We start from the raw sequence: 25,473 nt of genomic DNA on the forward strand, positions 1-25,473 counted from the left end.
CTGCAGAAAAGGACCTACAGGTTACAGTGGACGAGAAGCTGGATGTGAGTTAACAGTGTGTCCTTGTTGCCAAGAAGGCTAACAGCATTTTGGGATGTATAAGGAGGGGCATTGCCAGCAGATCGAGGGACGTGATCATTCCCCACTATTCAAAATTGGTGAGGCCTCATCTGGAATACTGTGTCCATTTTTTGGCCCCACACTATAAGAAGGATGTGGAAAAATTGGAAAGCATCCATCGGAGGGCAATAAAAATTATTAGGGGACTGCAATACATGATTTATGAGGAGAGACTGAGAGAACTGGGATTGTTTAGTCTGCAGAAGAGAAGAGTGAGCGAGGATTCAATAGCTGCTTTCAACTACCTGAAAGGGGGTTCCAAAGAGGATGGATCTAGACTGTTCTCAGTGGTAGCAGATGACAGAAGAAGGAGTAATGGTCTCAAGTTGCAGTAGGGAAGGTTTTAGGTTGGATATTAGGAAAAACTTTTTCATTAGGAGGGTGGTGAAGCACTGGAATGCGTTACCTAGGGAGGTGGCAGAATCTCCTTCCTTTGAGGTTTTTAAGGTCAGGCTTGGCAAAGCCCTGTCTAGGATAATTTAGTTGGGGATTGGTTCTGCTTTGAGCAGGGGGTTGGACTAGATGACCTCCTGAGGTCCCTTCCAACCCTGATATTCTATGATTTTATGAACTCTCTTGACAAGAGTGGAGTCAAGGAAGCAGGAAATTGTCTTTATATAGCTGAAGAAACGGATAGAAGAATTCTAGTAACACGTAATGGCTATTTGCCACACTTCAAAGCCACAGTATGCTTCAAAAAGTTAAACAGTGTCATGCACTTGTACATTTTGTCATTTGTCATTTGCAGTTCTATTGTGACTTATCTAAGCAGTTTCAAACGTAGGGATAACTGACCATACAGTAAAGCCTACCTGATTTTGTTTGTGGAACTTCTTTTTCATGTCTGACAGCTTCGTGCTCTATACAAAAGCAGCAGCATGAAAAAGCTAATTCAGTCATACCGTTTTTTAAAGTAAGAGCTGCGTGCATGTTTTCTTCAAGAGTAAACATTTATCTTATATTGTGCATGCTGTTATTGTGGAAGAAAGCCAAATGACTAGCCTCTAGCAGTCTATTCATTATAAAGCCTGCAGCAAAGCAGTAATAAGTAATATTGCATCTAGGTATCAAGTCTCCCCATGATGCACATGTATAAGTTCTATTAATGTTACCAGGAGTTATGCACGTACATCAAGGGATGAAAAACCCTGCAAAATGGAGATTCAAAGCATATGCCGCAAAACCAACAAGGGGGTAATTTTTTAATAGTATAAATTCAGTACTTATGGATATAGTCTACTCTCAAATCAGTAGCACAGATCACAAATAGGTGGATCACTGAAGTATTTTGAGGACTAATACACATCACTGGGGATCAATGGCAACTCACCTTCCAAACAATGGTTTGTATCAGCTCTGTAATTATTCTATTCAAAGTTCTGAATTCTCAAAAAAGGAAAGTACTGTGCAAATTTACCACCCTTTTACCAAGCATTTATGTTTGCAAGTCAGATACTTAAGTTGAACTCCAAAAGTTCAGAATACATCCCAGTTAGGGTTGACAACCCTCCTGGTTTGGCAGAGGGTCTCCCAGAATCAGGCTCTATCTCCCAGAGGCTACTGAAGCAAAACCAGGAGATTTTAGGCACTAAAAGTCTAGCAGGGCTAAGGCAGGCTCCCTACCTGGCCCCATGCCCTGGCCCCATGCCGCTCCCGGAAGTGGCCAGCACTTCCCTGCGGCCCCTGGGGGAGGCAAGACTTCACACGCTGCCCTCACTCTGAGTGGTGCCTCTGCAGCTCCCATTGGCCAGGAACTGGGAGCTGTGAGGGCAGGCCCTGCCCCCCTCAGGGGCCGCAAGGATGTGCCAGCTGCTTCCAGAAGTGGCGCGCAGCAGAGTGTGGAGACCCGTAGCCCACCACAGGGGCCGCAGAGACATGGCCGGCCACTTCTGGGAGTGGTGAAGGGCTAAGGCAGACAGGGGCAGCCAGAGGTAAGCACCACTTGACCAGAGCCTGCACCCAACCCCCTGCCCAGCCTGGAGCCCCCTCCTGTACCCACAGTCCCTCCGGGAGCCTACCCCCCCCCCGCACCCCAACCTCCCCGCCCCAGCCCTGAGTCCCCACCAGCACCCAAGCTCCCTCCCAGAGCTTGCACCCCACACCCCCTCCTGCACCCCAGCCCCCTGCTCCAGGCTCAGCCCAGAGCCCCCTCCCATACTCTGAACACCTTGGCCCCAGCTCAGAGTCTGCACCCCCACCCAAATCCCAACCCCCTGCCCCCACCCAGTGAAAGTGAGTGAGGGTGGGGGAGAGCAAGCAATGGAGGGAGGGGGGATGAGTGAGTGGGGCGGGGCTTCTGAGAAGGGGCAGAGTAGGGATGAGGCAAGGGTGTTTGGGTTTGTGTGATTAGACAGCTGGCAACCCTACTCCCAGAGCATATGAATAGACTATATGTCACTATGGAGAATAAAGGAGAAAAAGCTGCTTCAGCAGCAATTCATGTTTCTATTTTTTTGTTCACTTTCACGACAATTTCTATCAATTTGTCAGTTGCATGGCATTTTGAAGGCAAGAGAAGACTGAAGAGGAAACACTCATTTAAGAACAGAAGACTAGCACTGCATAATTCATAGGAAATAAACACACCTGCTTAAATGAAAACTGCAGCAACCCTAAACTCTCATAGCATGGTAGTAGCAAGGCCAACTGCACGCAACAAGGGGCCAGAGCAATTTTTAGAGCAGAAGGATCAGGTGAGTGCTATGTTGGCCATTGTTTCCTTCTCTGATGCCCCTGACGTTGTCAGAAAAAAGTAAGTATACTTAAAGGTGAACTGCAAAGCTAAAAATAAATTAACTAATCCCAGAAATCAGTGCTAAATGCCTCTGTCCCATCCCTTTTAAGATTACCAGGAATTCCATGATTAACTGTGATTCCACAAAATGATGCAGGAAACCAGGAAGTGCCAGGAACTTCACACAGGAGATGATGAATATAAACAATGAGCTAAAACTTAATTTGTGCTGAATGACCCCTCCTTCCACATGCACAGGGCCTTTTGGGTTGGGAGTACTTTTGTGCTCAACTCAAATTTTCACTTCAGCTTTGCAGTCCACCTGTACTTGTTGAAGAAAAGAAGGGCACAGAAAGTCAACAAACTTACCATACTTTAAGCCCCATTTGTTCAGACACTGGTTAAAGTGTTCAGGCATTTTTTTAAAAATTCATCTTACAGTTACTGGGACACATTCCATGCTCAGTTATACCCTCCCAATCCCATTTGATGGTGAGTTGAATTTCGTATAATGTGTTTTTTCCCATTGTTGTTTACTTGAACAGCAGTGGTCATTCAGCCCCAAGTGATGGTTAACAATGACTTTTTAAAAGTCTGCTACTCCTTTATTAATTTCTGTTTTGTAAAATGTGGTATGGGAGGGAACATGATGAATACTGTGCTAACTCAGATGGTTATGGAAAACTGAATGGGTTGTCAATTAGGAATGATAAACAAGTATGTTAAATCAAAGCAATAGCAGAGATTAGGATTGCTGGGATAGAGAGAATGTAGCTTTAAGCAAAAAACTAATAAATTACCAATACGAAGTTTTTATTTGTTAGAAGTAAAATAGTCACACATCCAACTATATTAAAGGATTTATCCTTATGAAGGTATATACTACATACTTGCTGGTTTTGACTTGACTACAGAGGATAAAAGAAGGTAAAAATGTCATATTTAGGGATAAAGAACGAAGAAATACTTTGTAAACATTTTGCCTACTAACTTTGCTCCCTCCCTTTTGTATATTCCCTCCTCACTCATTCTTAGCTGAACCCTTTCATTCCCTTCACATGAAAGGATGCACTACTAACATTACTATGGGCCAGATTTACAAAGGTATTTTTTAAAAAAAGGTTGAATTTAGTTGTAGAAAAGGCTGAAGATACACGGATGCTATGGTATTCCTTCCCTAAGTTCTCTCATTTAACAGTACGTGTAGATATGATATGAGGGTCCGAATATTCCATATAAAAATACCGCAATACTGTATTTTGTATTTTCCCCAAAGCTATTAATACATTGATATAAAAGTTAAACTGTTTTGGACTTTACTGTGGAAATCTGCAGTAGTATATTTGTATACTGAATATCAAAACAATATTTTTACTAGATGTGCAGACCTATGTATCATCACTTTGTGTTAAAATACCATTGTTGTGCAAATTCCTAAACAGTGCAACATAAAGACAAACAATATAATTAACAATTATTATTTAAAGAAAGGAACTCTTTTCAAATATGCACCATATCAATGGGTATCTAATTTGCAAGATAGGTCATGCACCAAATAAGAAGCACATTCAAAATAACACACAGGAATTATGCAATAAAAATATCCACAAAAGACTTTATGTTTGATAATTTATTATTATTACTATTATTTGTTTTGCTGTACCACCTAGAAGCCCCAATCATGGACAAGGACCCTAAAGAGCTTATAATCTAAATTACTGATATACTTGATCAACTCTGAGGTACATAGCATCTTCCTAAAGAAGTATGCTCATGGGGACTGTCTGGATCTAAATGCCACCAGTTACAGATTTCAAAATTATTCTGACTAATAACTGCAATGTAAATTTAGTACATAAGTGTGAATTCTGAACAGGATTGAAAAAAGCATAAATCTAGAAAGGAGGAAACCTCCCTTACCAGATTTTTCAGTGGGAACTGTCTTTTCTTGTTTGATTTTTTCCTCTGTATTAAGAAAAAAAAGTATAAAAGATAGATATTCATGTTATGTTAGCACAGGGATATAAATAGCAATATATTTATAAATTCAGCATATTTTACATAAGCCACCGTGACAAAATAAACACATTCTTTTTGCATCACTTTTATTGTAGAACTGTAAAATATGTATTCTGACTGCCTGGTGAGATATTTCATGGCAGGACAAATTATTAGGCCCCAAGCTTTAGCAATGGGAAAACAATAACACTCTTGATAGTGTCTTCCAATTAGCACTCAAAATGAAATTGTTTTTCCACTTAGCCAGTGATAGCAATTTTGGGAACCCCACTCCCAAATCTGTGCTGAGCATTTGCTTCCAAAGAACTAAATTCTCAGTGCTCTGGGCATATTCATCCCTAGCATTGGCTTGCCAAATCCTCTTCGTTGCATCAATTTCTTTTTGGATAGCCCTTAAAGGCCACAAAGAAGTGAGTGAGATTTGCCCCTAAATGTATACAATAAAATAACTGGCTTATTTCAAAGGGAATTAACACTGATGGAATAAAATCTAGCTATGAAAAATACCTTTATTGTATACTGAAAACAAAGAAGATACAGAAGTGAATGGTGAAACTTTTCAGCTGTCACAAAGTAGTTGCAAAAAGAAAAGGAGTACCTGTGGCACCTTAGAGACTAACAAATTTATTAGAGCATAAGTTTCGTGAGCTACAGCTCACTTCATCGGATGCATTTGGTGGAAAAAACAGAGGAGAGATTTATATACACACACACAGAGAACATGAAACAATGGGTTTATCATACACACTGGAAGGAGAGTGATCACTTAAGATAAGCCATCACCAGCAGCAGGGGGGGGGAAAGGAGGAAAACCTTTCATGGTGACAAGCAAGGTAGGCTAATTCCAGCAGTTAACAAGAATATCAGAGGAACAGTGGGGGGTGGGGTGGGAGGGAGAAATACCATGGGGAAATTGTATCCAGTTTGCAAATTGTATCCAGTTTGCAAATTAATTCCAATTCAGCAGTCTCTCGTTGGAGTCTGTTTTTGAAGCTTTTTTGTTGAAGTATAGCCACTCTTAGGTCTGTGATTGAGTGACCAGAGAGATTGAAGTGTTCTCCAACTGGTTTTTGAATGTTATAATTCTTGACGTCTGATTTGTGTCCATTCATTCTTTTACGTAGAGACTGTCCAGTTTGGCCAATGTACATGGCAGAGGGGCATTGCTGGCACATGATGGCATATATCACATTGGTAGATGCGCAGGGGAAGGAGCCTCTGATAGTGTGGCTGATGTGATTAGGCCCTATGATGGTATCCCCTGAATAGATATGTGGACAGAGTTGGCAACGGGCTTTGTTGCAAGGACAGGTTCCTGGGTTAGTGGTTCTGTTTTGTGGTGTGTAGTTGCTGGTGAGTATTTGCTTCAGATTGGGGGGCTGTCTGTAAGCAAGGACTGGTCTGTCTCCCAAGATCTGTGAGAGTGATGGGTCGTCCTTCAGGATAGGTTGTAGATCCTTGAGGATGCGTTGGAGAGGTTTTAGTTGGGGGCTGAAGGTGATGGCTAGTGGCGTTCTGTTGTTTTCTTTGTTGGGCCTGTCCTGTAGTAGGTGACTTCTGGGTACTCTTCTGGCTCTGTCAATCTGTTTCTTCACTTCAGCAGGTGGGTAGTGAAGTTGTAGGAATGCATGATAGAGATCTTGTAGGTGTTTGTCTCTGTCTGAGGGGTTGGAGCAAATGCGGTTATATAGTAGCGCTTGGCTGTAGACAATGGATCGAGTGGTATGATCTGGATGAAAGCTAGAGGCGTGTAGGTAGGAATAGCAGTCAGTAGGTTTCTGATATAGGGTGGTGTTTATGTGACCATCGCTTATTAGCACCGTAGTGTCCAGGAAGTGGATCTCTTGTGTGGACTGGTCCAGGCTGAGGTTGATGGTGGGATGGAAATTGTTGAAATCATGGTGGAATTCCTCAAGAGCTTCTTTTCCATGGGTCCAGATGACGAAGATGTCATCAATGTAGCGCAAGTAGAGTAGGGGCATTAGGGGACGAGAGCTGAGGAAGCGTTGTTCTAAGTCAGCCATAAAAATCTTGGCATACTGTGGGGCCATGCGGGTACCCATCGCAGTGCCGCTGATTTGAAGGTATACATTGTCACCAAATGTGAAATAGTTATGGGTCAGGACAAAGTCACAAAGTTCAGCCACCAGGTTAGCCGTGACAGTATTGCTCAAGAAACTCCCTGAAAAAGCACAAGAACAAATCCGCACAGACTGACCCCTGGAGCCCCGACCTGGGGTATTCTATCTGCTACCCAAGATCCATAAACCTGGAAATCCTGGACGCCCCATCATCTCAGGCATTGGCACCCTGACAGCAGGATTGTCTGGCTATGTAGACTCCCTCCTCAGGCCCTTCGTTACCAGCACTCCCAGCTATCTTCGAGACACCACTGACTTCCTGAGGAAACTACAGTCCATTGGTGATCTTCCTAAAAACACCATCCTAGCCACTATGGATGTAGAAGCCCTCTACACCAACATTCCACACAAAGATGGACTACAAGCCATCAGGAACAGTATCCCCGATACTGTCACGGCTAACCTGGTGGCTGAACTTTGTGACTTTGTCCTCACCCATAACTATTTCACATGTATACCTTCAAATCAGCGGCACTGCAATGGGTACCCGCATGGCCCCACAGTATGCCAAGATTTTTATGGCTGATTTAGAACAACGCTTCCTCAGCTCTCGTCCCCTAATGCCCCTACTCTAGTTGCGCTACATTGATGACATCTTCGTCATCTGGACCCATGGAAAAGAAGCTCTTGAGGAATTCCACCATGATTTCAACAATTTCCATCCCACCATCAACCTCAGCCTGGACCAGTCCACACAAGAGATCCACTTCCTGGACACTACGGTGCTAATAAGCGATGGTCACATAAACACCACCCTATATCGGAAACCTACTGACTGCTATTCCTACCTACACGCCTCTAGCTTTCATCCAGATCATACCACTCGATCCATTGTCTACAGCCAAGCGCTACGATATAACCGCATTTGCTCCAACCCCTCAGACAGAGACAAACACCTACAAGACCTCTATCATGCATTCCTACAACTACAATACCCACCTACTGAAGTGAAGAAACAGATTGACAGAGCCAGAAGAGTACCCAGAAGTCACCTACTACAGGACAGGCCCAACAAAGAAAACAACAGAACGCCACTAGCCATCACCTTCAGCCCCCAATTAAAACCTCTCCAACGCATCCTCAAGGATCTACAACCTATCCTGAAGGACGACCCATCACTCTCACAGATCTTGGGAGACAGACCAGTCCTTGCTTACAGACAGCCCCCCAATCTGAAGCAAATACTCACCAGCAACTACACACCACACAACAGAACCACTAACCCAGGAACCTATCCTTGCAACAAAGCCCGTTGCCAACTCTGTCCACATATCTATTCAGGGGATACCATCATAGGGCCTAATCACATCAGCCACACTATCAGAGGCTCCTTCACCTGCGCATCTACCAATGTGATATATGCCATCATGTGCCAGCAATGCCCCTCTGCCATGTACATTGGCCAAACTGGACAGTCCCTACGTAAAAGAATGAATGGACACAAATCAGACGTCAAGAATTATAACATTCAAAAACCAGTTGGAGAACACTTCAATCTCTCTGGTCACTCAATCACAGACCTAAGAGTGGCTATACTTCAACAAAAAAGCTTCAAAAACAGACTCCAACGAGAGACTGCTGAATTGGAATTAATTTGCAAACTGGATACAATTAACTTAGGCTTGAATAGAGACTGGGAATGGATGAGTCATTACACAAAGTAAAACTATTTCCCCATGAAGAAAAGGAGTACTTGTGGCACCTTAGAGACTAACAAATTTATTAGAGCATAAGCTTTCGTGAGCTACAGCTCACTTCATCCCCATGGTATTTCTCCCTCCCACCCCACCCCCCACTGTTCCTCTGATATTCTTGTTAACTGCTGGAATTAGCCTACCTTGCTTGTCACCATGAAAGGTTTTCCTCCTTTCCCCCCCTGCTGCTGGTGATGGCTTATCTTAAGTGATCACTCTCTTTCCAGTGTGTATGATAAACCCATTGTTTCATGTTCTCTGTGTGTGTGTATATAAATCTCTCCTCTGTTTTTTCCACCAAATGCATCCGATGAAGTGAGCTGTAGCTCACGAAAGCTTATGCTCTAATAAATTTGTTAGTCTCTAAGGTGCCACAAGTACTCCTTTTCTTTTTGCGAATACAGACTAACACGGCTGCTACTCTGAAACAAAGTAGTTGGTAATTTCTATGCAATTTAGATGCAATTTAGTTTTTATTACTGAACTATATTTTCTTCCTTTGCAATGTGATTGTCAGGTGAATATGAGTGCTGTGCACTGAAACTGACTCAGCTCCATCTCACAGCTACCTTTGAAACTGACAGGACCATTTGGGCACAGTGAAGCAGCAGCTATTTTAGATAAAGCAGCTCTTTTTAACATCTCAGCTAAATTTTAAAATGTGAACATTTTAACTCCAATGCATTTCCATTCATCTAGGGTTTGTATATTAACAGTTTCATATACCATTACAGTAGGGAAAGGTCTAGATGACTTTAAAGTTGGACTATACCATCCAAATGGATTAGTGATGGGTGAACCTCAGAAGGTTTGGAGTTTCCATTTGCTTTGGATAAGCACCAAAGTCTCAATGCTTATGTGAATGTTAAACTGAATAATTTTTGCTTTCCCTAGTTATGATGGAAGTCTCACGAGAACATTTTCTCCATGAATCTTTCACTATATACTGCCTCTTAAAGTAAGAATACAGGGATAAAGAATACAGCTCTTTTAATACATTTGTACATTGAGATATTCTGAGGTTAGCGCAGCATTCGATTATAGTAAGACTATGGCTGTGACAGTGCTATGTATTCAAGTGCTTTTGCAAGATGTGCAATGAAGTCAATTTAAGGCAAAGGGCACAAATACACAAATTTCCAGCTTTCTCTCCTGATACAGTAGAGCAGAACACCATGTCTGAACCCTGTATGACATATTGACATCAAATAGTTCAGCTGAATTAAGTGTTCATTTAGACAGTCACTGAATTAAGACAGTCAAGTGAAATAAAACCTTAAACTATTCTCGTAAAAACAATTGAGTACCCAGAAATCAAACGATTATTATTTGTATTACTGTAGTGCCTAGGAGACCCAGTCATTCACAAGGACCCCATTGTGCTAGGCACTGTACAAACAGAACAAAAGAACAGTCCTTGCTCCAAATAGTTTACACTCTAAGTATAAGACAAGAGACAACCGACATAGATAAACAAGCAAACAAAGAGACAACAGACAAATATTTATGTAGGTTTGAACATGATTTGTTAAGAGTGAGGACCCCTCTCCTATAGTCACCCACCTACCAGATGCCCTTAATCTAGTCTTCCTCAGCTTATGGATCTGCTCATACTCCTGGTGGCAGACCTCCCTATTATGGATGCAGCCCTCCTTCTCACATCCAGTCATATCTTCAAAAGGTGGCTGGCTAACCTTTTTACCTGCATCTCTAAGCATTGAGTGAAACCAGGTAGGAAGATAGAGGGATTGGTTTAGGGAAGTCTTTGAATATCTGGGTGCTTCCGTGAGCCCAATACATCCCCAAACTTTTAAGTAGAGATGGTTGGAAAAACTCTGATGGAACCATTTTCTGTCTATCTAATACCATTGAAATCAAAACACTTCACGAAGTCATGCTGAGTTAGTAAAAATTCCATTTTGGGGAAATAGTTCTGAATTCCAAAGTGCCCCGTTTTAACATTTTTGGAATGAAACATTTTGATTTTTCATTTTGAAATTAATTTTTCCCCCATTTTTTAAATGCGAAAACAAAGTTACAAATTGATTCCTGTATGTTTCCCCTGATTTCAACAGCATTACGCCAGGGATGAATTTGGTTCTCTTGCTTTGGCTGGTCACAACTATATCTGAATTTAAATTTTCCCTTTTTGGGTCAACATGTTTTTGTATATCTGTTGATTTCTCAGTCTTGTAATACCTCGGAATTTGGTGGCATGAATGATAAGAATTACATTATGAAGCTGCTGTAAATCAAAGTGAAAAAAAAGGCCACTCCCCTTGAGGGGTTTCTTATCATTCAGTCTGCAAGAGCACTCACTGGCACCAGGTCTGCTGATGGGGGGGCAATGGGAGTAATTGCCCAGGCCCTGGGCTATTTAAAGGGGTCCGGGGGCCCCTGGCCGCCGCCAGCAGGAGCCCCAGCCCCTTTTAAATAGCCCGGGCAGGCCACAGGGCTCCTAGGTGTGTGTGTGGGGTGGAGACAGCTCCGGGCCTCATGGGCTGGCACAATTGGCCAGCGTGGTCGGTCCTGGAAGTGACAGATTCATCACTTCTGCCTTGGGCCCTGCAGCCCCCTAGGGATGACCCTGGGGCATGGAATTGTTGTCATTGGGCCTGAGTGGCACACAGCAGGAAGAAGAATAACTGATGTTTTCAAATAAGTACTTCCCGTCACCAACAAACAAACTGCCATACTTCTCCAAAGCAACCATGCATCACCCGAGAAAAGATCTCTTATACAAAAACAAATTCAACAATCCATTTTTCTCATTAAGGGTTTAAATTCCAGGGGCTCTAGTCTAGTTTGTAGTTGTGCAAGCTTCTGACCACCCCAACAAAACTTTGCAACTAGATGGTTGTATTGGCTGTGTGATATTTAAGAACCATCGCGTTCAGAAATTGAACTATATACTGACATCTGGAGGAGATATGGCTAACCATTAAGTCAGTGCTGATTCACTGAGCTCACAGGATAAGTATTCGTGCTGACTGGATGTGTTACATGCAACTGAGCAGCCAAGAAAAAGCCTCCCACCCTCCATCAGTGTGCGGTGGACTGGAACTGGATGGTTTTCATTGCCAAGGGCAGGAGACTGCCTCAGCAGAGGCCACTTATGCTGACATGCTAATTCAACTATCCCATGAGCTGCTCCTGTCTTCGTAGGTTTGACTCAGCTCAGGATCTATGCTGGAGTCCAACCATATAGACCCCGATGGAGGCCCATAAAGGTGAAAATTCTGTCAAAGGGGAAGGTTGCAACAGTGGAATGTGGCAGCAAACACCTCACTGTTAGGAGGCCTGCAGGGGTCAGAACTACTTACCAAGTGGGTGGCTGGTTAAGTCAAAGAGAAAATCTTAAAGCTGCCCATCCATGAGAGGATGGTGGTACCATTGCATACCCTCTCTTGGGATAAATCCTCCCATAGGATTCAGGACCAGACTGATGAGAAAAAGGTATTTTATACCTCCTTCAACCAGCTTCACTAAATGTGGCCCATAGTCTCCAGTATCAGTAAACAAATAATGGAAAATGAGGTAAAAAACAGATTCTGGATGTTCAAAGACTGAGATGAGGAACATTGCCTGCTGGCCCCTCCCCTCAAGAAGACAGCAATAGAAGATCTCTAAATATCACCAGTTGCTCTATGCAGTAGAATCTTGCAGGGAGATCCTACGCATATCTATGATATTCTACATCTACTAGCACACTTCACTGTTATACAAGGGAGATGGGGAAAGTAACATACAAAGAATGAGGATTCCCAGTGAAACTGTCAAAACCACAACCAAAATGTTTGTTTAGACAAATAGGTGAGAAAGAAAGACCTGTCTGCCTGATGCTGAAGGAACGCATGTTTGTAAGAAGTATATTAGTGAGCAGATTCAAGAAGAGTTTGTTTTTATGCAAAGCTAGTCCCCATGATAACAGCAGTGCTGTCAAACAAGATCAATGACACTCAAATATCTGCTGTTTCAGTGCCTATTGCATACAGTAAGGTTATTCAGCAGCAGCTTAAACTGAGCCCCAAATAGCTGAGTTTTCTATCAAACAATCATCTTACCAAGGGTTTCTCCTATTGGGTCAGACTGTGAATCCCCTTGCTGTCTCAATGGGAATATTAATGCCAGTAATTGCAGCCCAGTGAGAGGAAAGGGATTCCCAATCTGGCCCACGATAGTCCTCACAATGGGTGAAATTCACAAACCACCCCAGTGCACAGGATCAACACAAGGCCTACTAAGCGCTGAACTCCTTGTCGGTAAGTGATTCATAGACTGTATGCTGGTGCTCTCTCTTTTGCTCTCTCATTTTAGGTAACAAATGATTGTGTTAGGGAAAAGCTTAGATGGGGGAATTCCAAATATTTACCTTGGCTCATTGAGGGCCAGGTTATAAACCCTTTACTCCCACTGGTGAGGAGAGTCCCATAAATTGTTCCACTGAAGCCAATGGGACTACTTGTGTGAACAACAGCTCACCATCATTAAAAAGATATTCACAGTCTGGCCCCGTGGGAAATAAATTTTCCGCTCCTCTGAAGCAAAACAAACCCCTTCCCTGAACCAGCAGAAACCCTCCCCCCCCCCAATTCTGTATAGCACATAAAACCTATTAGAACAGGGCCCTTACATGAACCTTGAAACTGAACACAAAAGACTACCTGGTTTGGCATGGGAAACAGCTTTTTCTTGTTTAATAGATTCATCCTCTGCAAATAAGAAGAACCATAGGATAGAGATTACATGTTACCTTAGATTATGGTATTTCAATTTAAAACTGAAATGCTCCTTCCATGAACATACCAGTCCAAAATCAGATGAAAATGTGTAACTATTGGTGCCATAATTGCCATGCTAGATTCTGACCTCAGTTACACCAGTATAAATCTAGAAGAACTCCTTAGGCTTCCATCTCACTCATTTCCTACACTTATAACCCTTCTCTGACAAGGATCATGTGAAGATGCCTTCCTCATTCAAATGTAACTTTCTCCATCAATATAATACTTACTGTGTTCATGAGGTTTCACTACTGTCACTAGAAAAAAGAAAAAGAAAAGTATATTTTTAATATGTATGTCACTACAGCGTAAGTTTTAGTGAGTTTGTTTTATTTGGATCAATAACACAGAGCTTTGATAATGTATAAAATAGCCAGCATACTGCGTACAAATACCATGTACATTTGCAAAATCAGAAAAGGAGAGCACTGTCATAACCGAATAGCTCCTGACAACTCATTTTAGGCCAAATATGAAGTGATGTGTCAGACAGTCTAAATTAGGCTCCTGTAAAATTCCCTTAGAACTAATTATATCCACTCTAGCAGCTCATGAACAATTCTAAATTGGTGGCAATTTAGAACTGGGCAAAAATTTTCGCACAAACCTTTCTTTGGGGGAAAGGGAAGAGGAAATGCAGATTTGTCAAAACCAAAACATTTCATGAATTCACATCAATTTTGCCTGATTGTTTCAGTTGAACAAAAACAAAAACAAAATTCTGAAAAAAATCAAAATATTTTGACTCAGGATTTTCAAAATGGATAATTTCAGAGTTTTTAAAATTTTGAAATGACTTTTCATTTTGAAATGTCCTTTCATTTGGTTAAAAAAAAAACCAGCCAAAAACATTTTAAAGTGGTCAAAATCTAAACAAAAAAATTTCAACTCTTTGATTTGCCATACATTTCAAAATCACTTGTTTTTGATTCAACTCAAAAACTTCTTTTTTTTCCGGAATTGCCAAAGAATCCAAAAATCCATTATTCACCCAGCTCTATGCCAATTACACTGCTGACTAGCTATTGAGGGGTGGGGTGGGGGAGTAAATTTCATTCCACAAAGGGGTGTAGCAGTGGCTTCATTCTGCCTCCTTGGGTTCACTCCACATCACTAAACTGCCAAAATGTTTCCCTAAGTGCTGTATTGCTCCAGTTCATTGGAGAACAAAGTCATAAGGTTATCAGATTTCTGCATATGGTTCAAGAGAGCACTTGGAAAGGTTGCTGGTGAATACATTGGTCCACACATCACATCCTAATGGGGACATAGTCTACGATGTAAGGTTTTAGCTTCCCCGCTAGTTAGGCTATATGCTGCAATGCCCAGCAACAAGTAGGCAGGGGGAAAACAGTGCTCCTCTTAAGTAGGCCAGCAAAGCAAGCTGCAGAGCAAGTCCTAACCAGGAGTCAAATGTAACATGTGATCTTAGCTGGTGTAAATGGAGCGACTTCAATTTACATCAACTGAGGACTTGGCCCCTTATGATTGGCAGGATACCAGGCAACATTCAGCATAGTTTTTCCACATGGGGGAAGAAATACTTTTTTTCAGTGTGAATAATTCTCTGCAGTTCTTTTTCACTCTCAGAGTGAAATACTAAAAGAAATCCAAGATTGCTGGGCTTATTTCACAGTGAAGCAAAAATGTGTCTTCCTTCACAGAGCAGCTATGCTACAATTACCCATTCCCCACTTGTGCCTGCTGTTGTTACCCTGGATTAAAAGAGACAGCAACAGGAGCCAATACTTAGATCACAACAGAAATAATGGAGCATTTTGTGCTAAGAGGGAACGTAGGATAAGCACTCTAAGTGGTGGCAAGCACGGAATCAGCAATGTGAAGGAACTTAACATGGTGACAGAAGATATCAGTACTCCTACGGCCTCATTTGTCATGGCTGTGGAATTCACATACCAAAACATTTGGCCCCCGCAGTGTTAAGCTACAGTCTTTTTACAACAATCTTTGAAGATGCTTGCTGCACATCTATTATTCCAGTGGTTCTCAGACTTTTGTACTGGTGACCCCTTTCACACAGCAAGACTCTGAGTGTGACGCCCCCCATACATTAAAAACACTTTTTAATATATTTAACACCATGATAAATGCTGGAGGCAAAGCTGGGTTTGAGGTGGAGCCTGACAGCTCATGACCCAGCCATGTAATAACCTTGCAACCCCTTCAGGGGTCCCAACCCCCTGTTTGAGAACCCCTGTCTTATTCTGTTATGTACATTAGCAACATACTTGGTAGTTTGGCCTCGACTTTTTTGCCTAAAAATACAAAAAAATCCATTTTCAGTACAAAATAACCTTTCAATAAATTTTGCTGTATTACAAGATTATAGATGACACATTTGAACTCTGAAGGTGGAATTCAGACTGTATGATGCAAAAAACCCTAAACTAACAAAAAACAAAATTCCTTTTCAGCTATGAATTTTAACTGAGCAAATTAAATTCAGAGCAAGTGTCAGTTTAGAATATTAATTTATGGAGCTGAAATAATGACTGGTGCAACCATAACAAGATAGCATTTATAACACGAAGTACTATAATTAACAAATAATAATAAATTGTTACAGCTAGGCAAATAAAACACAAATACTGATTTAAGAACTCTTGAAATTCATCAAATAATTTGATGGACATTATTTGACCATGTCTATAATCTCAATAATAATGGTTTATTATAGCACTCCCCATAGTCTATCCAAGTTTCTCAAATTATCTTCAGACATTAAGAATTCAGCCTTAACAGTCCTGTGAAGAAAATATTATTCCATTTTACATGATGGAGCTAGGCTGTGCTCAGTGGTGAAAGATGACAGAACAAGCAGCAATGGTTTCAATTGCAGTGAGGGAGGTCTTGGTTGGATATTAGGAAAAACTATTTCTTAGGAGGGTGGTGAAGCCCTAGAATTGGTTACCTAGGGAGGTTGTGGAATCTCCATCATTAGAGGTTTTTAAGGCCTGGCTTGACAAAGCCCTGGCTGGGATGATTTAGTTGGTGTTGGTCCTGCTTTGAGCAGCGGGTTGGACTAGATGACCTCCTGAGGTCTCTTCCAACCCTAATCTTCTATGATTCTATGTGGAAAAACTGAGACACAGAGAGGTTAAGTGACTTGCCTTAATTCATATAGGACTTGCATGTCATGATCACGAATAGAACTTGTGTCTCCTGAGTGAGGTAGGTAACTGTGTCCTTTTCCACATTTGACTGATGGAAAAAGGCAATGACACTTATGCAAAACCAGAGGGAGCCAGTGTCAGAATGGAAGTTGAATTTTTAAATTCCTGATTCCCAGACTTATGCTTTAACCTTTGGATCATGCCTTTCTCTAATCAAATACACCAAATAATAATTAGATTGGTCAGGAATTTTCCATCTGAATGTTATTTGACAGAAAATGCAGTTTCTGCAAAATTGATATTTTACACAAGAAAATTCTGATTTTGCTGATTTTTCAATTTTCTGTTGGGAAAAATCAAAACAAAATATTCAGTTTTGGGTCAAGTTTACCTGACTCAAAACAATTTGGTTTGTCAAACCTAATCAAAATGACATGGGTCAGCTGGACATTAGCCTGTCTCTGCCAAAGCTGCCATGGTGTCTCAAGGAAGTTGTAATTCAGATGCCTCACACCAATATTCTCCTTTATAGGCCATTCTCTTTGGCCAGACTATACCTCCCATGATGCACTGTAGTTTTTCCTCCGGCTAAACTGACATTGTGCATCATAGGAGTCTAATGGCCAAGGTGCATCATGGGAGATGTAGTCCAACTGTGCAACCTGACCTACAGCGAGGCCTGGGGGCAATGAAGCAACTGTACTATGCTCATGATGCACTTCAGCAGCTCAGGTGGTCACTGATTAATGTCAAACCAAACTGAAATGAAGCATTTTGACATCTCTGAATTGAAAATTTTCAGAATTTTCCATTCCATAAAAACATTTATATTTTGACTTTTCCTCCTGATTTTGGATTGCGGCAGATTATATCTCTCTAGTCACCCCTTAGGGAAAGGCAGGGCTCTGAGTCTCAGAGTCTAGGCCACAACCCTCCAACTGTGTTGTTCAGGCCATCTGACCTTTGCAGAATGAAGTTAAATCAGTCCAAACAAAAAGTCAGTATGCTTCTGCAGACCACAAAATTAATCTTGGTACCAGACTTGTAGTTTCACCTGTTACTATTTTTACATTGAATTCAAATTATGTTTGAATCTTGCCTGCTCTTCTGCATGCCAGGAGGGTATTAATTATATACGGCATATTCCTGTAAATTAGCTTCAGATAAGGATTGAGAAGAAAAATCCTTCAGTTTATTGAACCATAAATTGGTAAGGCTGAAAGCAGAACATGCTTACTGATTATTGTCATCTAGATGGAAAACTTGACATGTTTACTATTCAGATAGCGAACATATTTTTGTGTTTGTGTGTGACCGAGTGAGAATGTGAACATGCACTATAAAAAAGAATTCATTAGGTAAGTGAAATGGATGTAATTCTAAAACCATTTATTGTACTAAGTGATAACAAAATAATACTGATGTTTTATAGCTAGAGAAATTTATTCTTTGACTGCACAGTTAAATGCACGTTATAAACAAAGAAGTTACCGAACAAAGACTCCTGCTGACTTTACTGGGATTTGGATTGGACCCTAAACTCACACTACCCTGACATTTATCTGTAACTACATTACAAGTAAAGGGCCAAAAGGGAAACTAAGATCAACGGAAGTCTCTTTGTGACATCCAAAGGCAGAACTTGTTCCCTAGAATTTGCACTTCATACCTCAATGCAAAAAAGGACTAAATTCTGAGCCCCTTACACATGTTATATAGCACTTACTACACAAGAAGTCCTGTTGACTTCAGTGAGGCTACTTAGAGAGTAAAGTACTATACAGCATGAGTAAGAATGTCAGAAGCATCCTCAAGTGTTTAAATAGATTTTCTCTTTAAAATGACAGGTTTCAGAGTAGCAGCCGTGTTAGTCTGTATTCGCAAAAAGAAAAGGAGTACTTGTGGCACCTTAGAGACTAACAAATTTATTAGAGCATAAGCTTTCGTGAGCTAAAGCTCACTTCATCGGATGCATCTGATGAAGTGAGCTGTAGCTCACGAAAGCTTATGCTCTAATAAATTTGTTAGTCTCTAAGGTACCACAAGTACTCCTTTTCTCTTTAAAATGTGACCGAAACTTTAAAACAAGAAATGAAGACATACTTTCAGCATCAGGATGAAGGACTACTTTAGCATCTTTCACCTTTTTGACTTCTAAAATCACTGTAAATGAATAAAAAATTTCAAGATGCAACACAAAAAAAATCCCTCTCCAAATAAAATGTGATGTTTGAGACTATGCAGAATCCCAAAACAAAGTGAGAAAAGTAAAAAGATGTAGAGTTTTTAATGCCTTTCTCTCTCTGATTTCCCTATTAGAAAAACATTTAAGCATTTGCTCAAATCCATCCCTCTCCACAAAAGCACATGAGCACATGCCTAAAGTTAATCATGTGATCAAGTCTAAGTGCCTTGAAAGGAATTTAAGAACCTACTTAAGTGCTTTCTTGAATTAGGGTATTAAAGCTTCTCTCCCATATGAATGTGATTTGTTCCTTTTAAAATTTCCAAGGAACATACTTCAGGGAGCGGTATGAGTACATGTATCATATGATTCTACTTAATCTTCAGTACAGTTTTAATTCAAGGTTCAATGAAACAGTTTATCCTTGTTGGTACAAGGTGCTTCAGATTGTGAAATACATGTGTTATCAACAAACTGGCAGGAAAATTAGATTAATTATATTTGGACAGTTTCAATATATCTCAGACTAAACAGATTTGAAAAAAAGCTTTAGAATGGAACTCATCAGGATTTATCACCTTATCCTAGACCAGTTTACCCACTTTTGTAAAGTTATTGCCTCCTGATTCAAGGGGGGCAGCACAATGTGCCATTTTCCCTCTGTTTTCAACATTAATGGACCTGATCTATCAAAATAAATTGTTCTCTTCTGAGCCCTGGCAGGCCTTAGGAAAGTAGATGCCAGTTAAGCAGCAGGAACACTGATTCTGCAGAAATTATAACCCACAAAGTAGATCAAAAGCAGCGGGTTGATTAGAAAGAGAAGAAGTTGTGCCTTCCTTGCCCTGCTCTTCACTGTACAAGTTAAGATTGCTCCAATAGCCCTTGGACAATAGTAACTCAACTGAAGGGATACAGGTAAGAGGGAAAGAGATTGGTGGTTGGTATTCTAGACAAAAGAAAACCTGTGGACGGAATTTAAAAAAGCAAGATTACCTACTAAATCGGCTCTCCTTAACATAAAATAGCCTTTCAACCTTCCTTACAACTCCTATCTATCTTAGGTACTAATATGGTTCCCATCAATACAGTATCTCAACACTTCACAGTTTTCAAGGTAATTATCTTCACAGCATCCCTGTGAGTGAAGAAAATATTTATCTTGTATTAAAATGGGGAATGCAGGAACATGCCTAAAGTCACGCAGAGTCAGTGGTGAAGCAGGAAATTAGCATAGGTCACCCAAGTCCCTGGCTAGCCTTGTAACCATGAGGCCATCCCTCCTCTTACTTCCTGTTTATTCTGGTAGGCCTGTGCACAGCTAGAAAGCTTCATGGAGGAGAATTTCACCACTGTTCTTCTGATTAACCACGATGACGTGGTGACGTGATGAAAGCAAATCTCCTTAAAGAAGCTCTGCTTTACCATTATAATTAATCACTGGCCAATGCTATTAGGTTCTACAGGGCATTAAACTACAGTAAACCAATCCTTATACTGTAGCTCTCCAACAAAAAACAGAGTGCTCAAATGAAAGCCATAGTTTTTTCTATCCTACAGATAGAGTAGGGGAGCAGCAAAGCCAATTCTGATATATCTGACTACATATAATTTCTGTTTCTGTGCCATCTCCATTTGGATTGCCTTATATATACACTGCAAACCTTAGTTTTTTGGTGAGGGTTAAGCTGTATTCTCAAGTTTTAGCTCAGGAGCACTATGTAACACAGGAAGGAAGGAAAACAAAAACTTTCTGCTACTTCTTGGTATGAGTGTAACAATAGGGGTAGAGAAGAGGTATAGGCTTCTTAGAGATGTTTTATGCTTCAGCTTGAATCTGAGCTGCATGCCTGTGGAGAACAGAAATAATGGTCCAAATCTTCCCTCATTTCCTACACTCAAGTTTGTCAGATGAACAACAGAAGTGCACTGGGAAATGCAGATCTTGTTGAAACAGAGTAATTTCATACAAAGGTATTAAAAGTTAATGGCTTTAAAGTACTGTAAGTCTCAAACTCCCAGGAGGACAAATCTTCCATAGAGGGAACTGGAGAGAATGAAATTACAGCTAAAGGCTGATTTTTTTGTGCATTGTATTCGGTACTTAGGCACATGTGTTGAAATGCCTGAAGAACACTCTTTCAATACAATTATTAAAGTCTGACCTTTAGATGCAATTTTCCTGATGTTATATAACAGGAAACATACAACCCATATAGAACATGCCTAAAGTATATTAAAAACAGTTTTTAGGGAAATCATGGTAAATCATTGGGGTCAAAGGCATCATTCTTCTACAGGGTGCCCATGCATCTGTGAAAGCTTTGTTATTGTTTAGAGATGAGCTCAGACCAAACCCCCAAAATGAAATATATATTTCAAGGCATATTTCACAGCTGACAGTTATCTATATAATGCACCAAATCAAAATCTGACACCCAAGCCCCGTGGAAAAAGTTTAGATCTGGTTCTGAACTTCACTGTTCTGACCCTTCTCTATTACTGACTAATTTCAATTAAGTATAAAAAACCCCACGTTTGTGCATATGCTTCAATAGGCAATATAATTAATGTGGAACAGAGGCTTTTAAAATGTGGAGAATGCATACATTTATGGAAAGTAAGAACATACTGATGGACTTCAGGGGAAAAATATGTGCATATGATATTATTTGAAACACTGACATTTAATTAACTTTTGACAATGCTCCTGGGATTTTTTTCCATAGTGCTAGCCAAATTAATTGTGAGGTAAGATACAGGGATAATGACTGGTCAGTAACTCCACTGACTAATTTTTTCAGCATTAGTTACAAGCTTTCAAAAAGCACATTTCAGAAAATTATGATCACACAGTTAAAGTAGGGAATTTTTTAAAGTGTCAAATCCAAGACTTATTAATTTTGGAATGGTATTTCAATATTCAGTCCTCCTCAAACCATTTACTTGCAGTATTTTCTGCATGTTGGAATATGGTAATAGTTTCCCCAGTGGGGGAATTTGTTTGGCTAATTAACTACGTGTTGTAAGCACATCAAAATCTTTCAATATGTTGTGCTGATTGACAGTTAAGCAGAATAATGATGAAAATGCTGACATTGTGCCAGTGCACATATATTACACCTAGCAAACAGTAAAACATATAGTTCTATATAATTGGTGGCCTCTTATTTTAGCAATCACAGCTATTGCATCATCCTTAAAACACAAGCTTAACTGTGTCTGTAACTAGGACTGACTAAATTATTGTTGTATTTTAATAAGAGCAAAAAGTGCTTAACATATTATAATAATATAGTAACTAAAATGATATACATGTAAAATAGATGTAAACTATTTTAAACTGGTGTTACTAAATAAATATATGTTTTCTTTAATTTAAAAATATGCCCTCAATTTTCATTTGAGTGGGGTTACAAAAACGTAACCAGTGGCAAGGTTTGGGCTAAGTCATTTTGGGTGAAAATTTCAAAAGCTCCTAAGTAACTTAAAAACATAAGGCCCATTGAAAGTGGGTCCTGTACTCCTCAATCCCAAAGGCAGGTTTGAACATTCACCCTAGATGCTTAAATATGGATTTAGGAACCTAACTTTAGCCACAGAGGATGAAAATTTTGGCTTTGGTCCCTAATTTAGGATCTGGTGAGAGCAGATATTCTGTATGTATCACCCATTGAAGTCTATAAACTATTACCTGGTTTTGCTGGCTTTTCTTCTTTTTTGACTTCAGGTTCTGAGAAAAATATTAAGAAAAAAAAGATTTTTAGAAGTTAAAATTACAAAAAAAAATTCCTTCATTTCAATTTGTGTCCTATCCTTGTTACTCAGTTTTTATACATCTCTCAGCTAAAAAAGTCTGTTATAACTGACAGTCCTGCAGTTCTTTGAGTAAGATAATTAATAGTAATACATACTCTATTGTAATAATTTTATGTACATAACAATTGACTTATCTGAGGATATCAAAGGTGCTTGACAGTTATTAATTCATTAAGTCTCTCACAATTCGGTAAAATGGGTATTTATTTGTACCCATATTACAGATAGAGTAAAGTACACAAAAATTAATTAGAACTTGCTACTGAGGGCTATAGAGTATTCAGTAATTTTCCCATATTCATTGCAAATTCTACATATATACAACTAGAACTAGGCAGGAAATGGTTTTTCTGTCCTGCAAAATTGTTTTTGCTATTATGAAAGTTTTCCAGTTCCGCACTGGGATGAAATTGAAACCTGTCAACAAAAAAATCCAGGGAGAAACCTTCCCACAGAATAGCCACTCTCCTGGGAGAATCACACAGAGCAGAACGAGATGAGTTACCTTAGAACCTGCCTAAACCGGAGTTACCTTTGAGCTTTCGCCTGCTTAAGCCTGATCAGTCATTCCTAAACCAGAGTGTGAGGAGTCATCACAGGCAATTACCTGCAAGTCTTGTGATAAGCCACACACCATTCTGCCAGGGGTCAGCCAATCTGCAGGCAAGGCCCCACCCAGGTGATCCACAGCAGGTATCTAGGCTTCTAAGGGAAGCAGTTTCTCCACTCTACTCACAGTCACTACCTGGCTGGGAACTCTCCCCTATTGCCAGTAGTTCCAACAGACTGCTCTTGCTGCTGCTCGAGCCCATGCCTGTTTCCATGCTGACCAGCCGCTGGTCCAGCCTGCATCTCTTCCTGAGTCAGCTGACCATCTGGGATTCTGACAGCTTGAATCTGTGTTTCTCAGGTCACTCTGAAAATTTGGTAGAAACTAACCCTTTTGCAAGAAAAGTTTCAGTTTCAATGAACTGGCACTTCCTGGTGAAAAGCTTTTCTCAGAAACTTTTAGACTGTAATGCCCAGGGATTAGGCAGGTCAAAGGACAGTCCAAATCAGTGGTCAGAGTTCGTGCAAGCAGTCCAATAACCAGAAGATCCAATCCAAGGGAAACATACAGTGAGGTAGCTGGCAGGATCAGGGAGACTGGGTCTGAGTAGCAACTAGAAGGCAATGGCTTATTACTCAAACAAGACTAGAAAGGAAGCAGGAAGTTTATATATGGTCACCAGTCAATGAGGGTCAAGATCATGTGGCCAACCAGGCTACAGGGTGCAGAACCCAGGTAGCTGGCTCACCCAGCTCTGTGAATTCCTAGGTAACTGCCTGAGTCAGTGTGGTGTGAGGGCCTAGACTGCTTCCCAAGAACAATATCTCTTGAAAACAGCTATGTTTTGATCTTTCAGCATGGAAAAGCATTGATTTTTGCACTTTCTGAGTACATAAGAAAAGCCACCTATTAAATGAAATAACTATTTTGGCATGAGTAGATTTGTACAAAAGCAAAAACAATCCTGTTCCGGTAACTGGAATTTCCTTGCCAATGGCCTAGATTTCCCAGAAAATGTCCTCTTATAGTACAGACAGAATTACTATGCTTTTTCTCTGACTTAGCTAGAATGACTACCTTAACCTTCAGTTCAAGTAACCATATGAGTTTCATCTGGTGGCTAATTTAATGCCTGTTGTTTATTTTTTGTATTTAAAGAAGTAATATGCTGCCTATATTTTAAGAGAGGAATCCCAGAAAGTTTAATTTGATGATTAAAAGAATACATGTTTTCTCTCACAAGTATGTGTAATACATGTCTCAGTAGTCGATTTAGGTATTCCATTTTGTAGCCCAGTGGTCTAACTGGCCTTTATTACATTTTCTACTTTGCATTATATTCAGCAATAATGCAAGGAACCTACAAACCTGTATCCTGTAAGACATTATTTCAGCAAGTTAGAGTAAGGCTTGAGGCCTATGACTTTTGAACAGACAAACTTTGACAGATAAACGGCAAATGGAAACAAGTATTGGGGAGCCAAAAATAGAGTGTTTAAGAGGAAGTTCTGATGACAGGTATGTGATCCAACCACAAGAATGTCATGGCAATGAGTTGACGTATATAACAGGTACATCAGCTACCTAACCACAAGAGGGCCATGGTAACGAATCAATGCATATGATAGTAAGTTGAGATCATTGAGATACTAACCTATAGAAGAAAGACACTTCAACATTAATAAGGTGAGGAATACAAATAAAGAAAAGGGGCAAGTCCCCTACTGAATAGGCATCAAACATGGTGGCATCAGTGTAACGTATTATAAAAATGGCATCCCAGCCTAGGAGCAGTAGGAGATGGAGTCCTTGGGAGGTGCCAGAATGACGGCCACTGGTGATGAGAACATAAAAACTTAAGAACAGCCATACTAGGTCAGATCAAAGATCCATCTAGCCCAGTATCCTATCTTCCAACAGTGGCTAATGACAGAGGGAATGAACAGAACAGGAAATCATCAAGTGATCCATTCCCTGTTGCCCATTCCCTGCTTCTGGTAAAAAGAGGCTAGGGACACCATCCCTGTTCATCCTGACTAATAGCCATTGATGAACCTATCCTCCATGAATTTATTTAGATCTTTTTTGAATACTGTTATAGTCTTGGCCTTCACAAAATCCTCTGGCAAGGAATTCCAGAGGTTGACTGTGTGTTGTGTGAAAAAATATTTCCCTTTGTTTGTTTTAAACCTTCTGCCTATTAATTTCATTTGGTGACCCCTAATTCTTGTGTTATGAGAAGGAGTAAGGACTTCCTTATTTACTTTCTCCACACCAGTCATGATTTTATAGA

At 40.4% G+C, this 25,473-nt stretch overlaps 1 protein-coding gene across 1 annotated transcript in view; it reads right to left on the reverse strand.

Annotated features, from left to right (window-relative positions):
- LOC119852970 (triadin-like) overlaps positions 1–23,454 on the reverse strand; it is a 55,345-nt gene extending 31,891 nt beyond the window's left edge. The window contains exons 1-9 of the mRNA XM_043511475.1: positions 23,376–23,454; positions 22,506–22,544; positions 18,730–18,789; positions 15,742–15,768; positions 13,723–13,749; positions 13,373–13,420; positions 4,775–4,819; positions 3,745–3,762; positions 933–980 (exon numbers count right to left, since the gene is read on the reverse strand). Coding sequence (XP_043367410.1) covers positions 933–980; positions 3,745–3,762; positions 4,775–4,819; positions 13,373–13,420; positions 13,723–13,749; positions 15,742–15,768; positions 18,730–18,789; positions 22,506–22,544; positions 23,376–23,454 — 391 coding nt within the window. The remainder of the gene's footprint in view (positions 1–932; positions 981–3,744; positions 3,763–4,774; positions 4,820–13,372; positions 13,421–13,722; positions 13,750–15,741; positions 15,769–18,729; positions 18,790–22,505; positions 22,545–23,375) is intronic.
- Between the last annotated feature and the right edge of the window lie 2,019 nt (positions 23,455–25,473).

The sequence above is a fragment of the Dermochelys coriacea genome, chromosome 3 (genome assembly GCF_009764565.3).
Source record: "Dermochelys coriacea isolate rDerCor1 chromosome 3, rDerCor1.pri.v4, whole genome shotgun sequence".
Taxonomy (NCBI): domain Eukaryota; kingdom Metazoa; phylum Chordata; order Testudines; family Dermochelyidae; genus Dermochelys; species Dermochelys coriacea.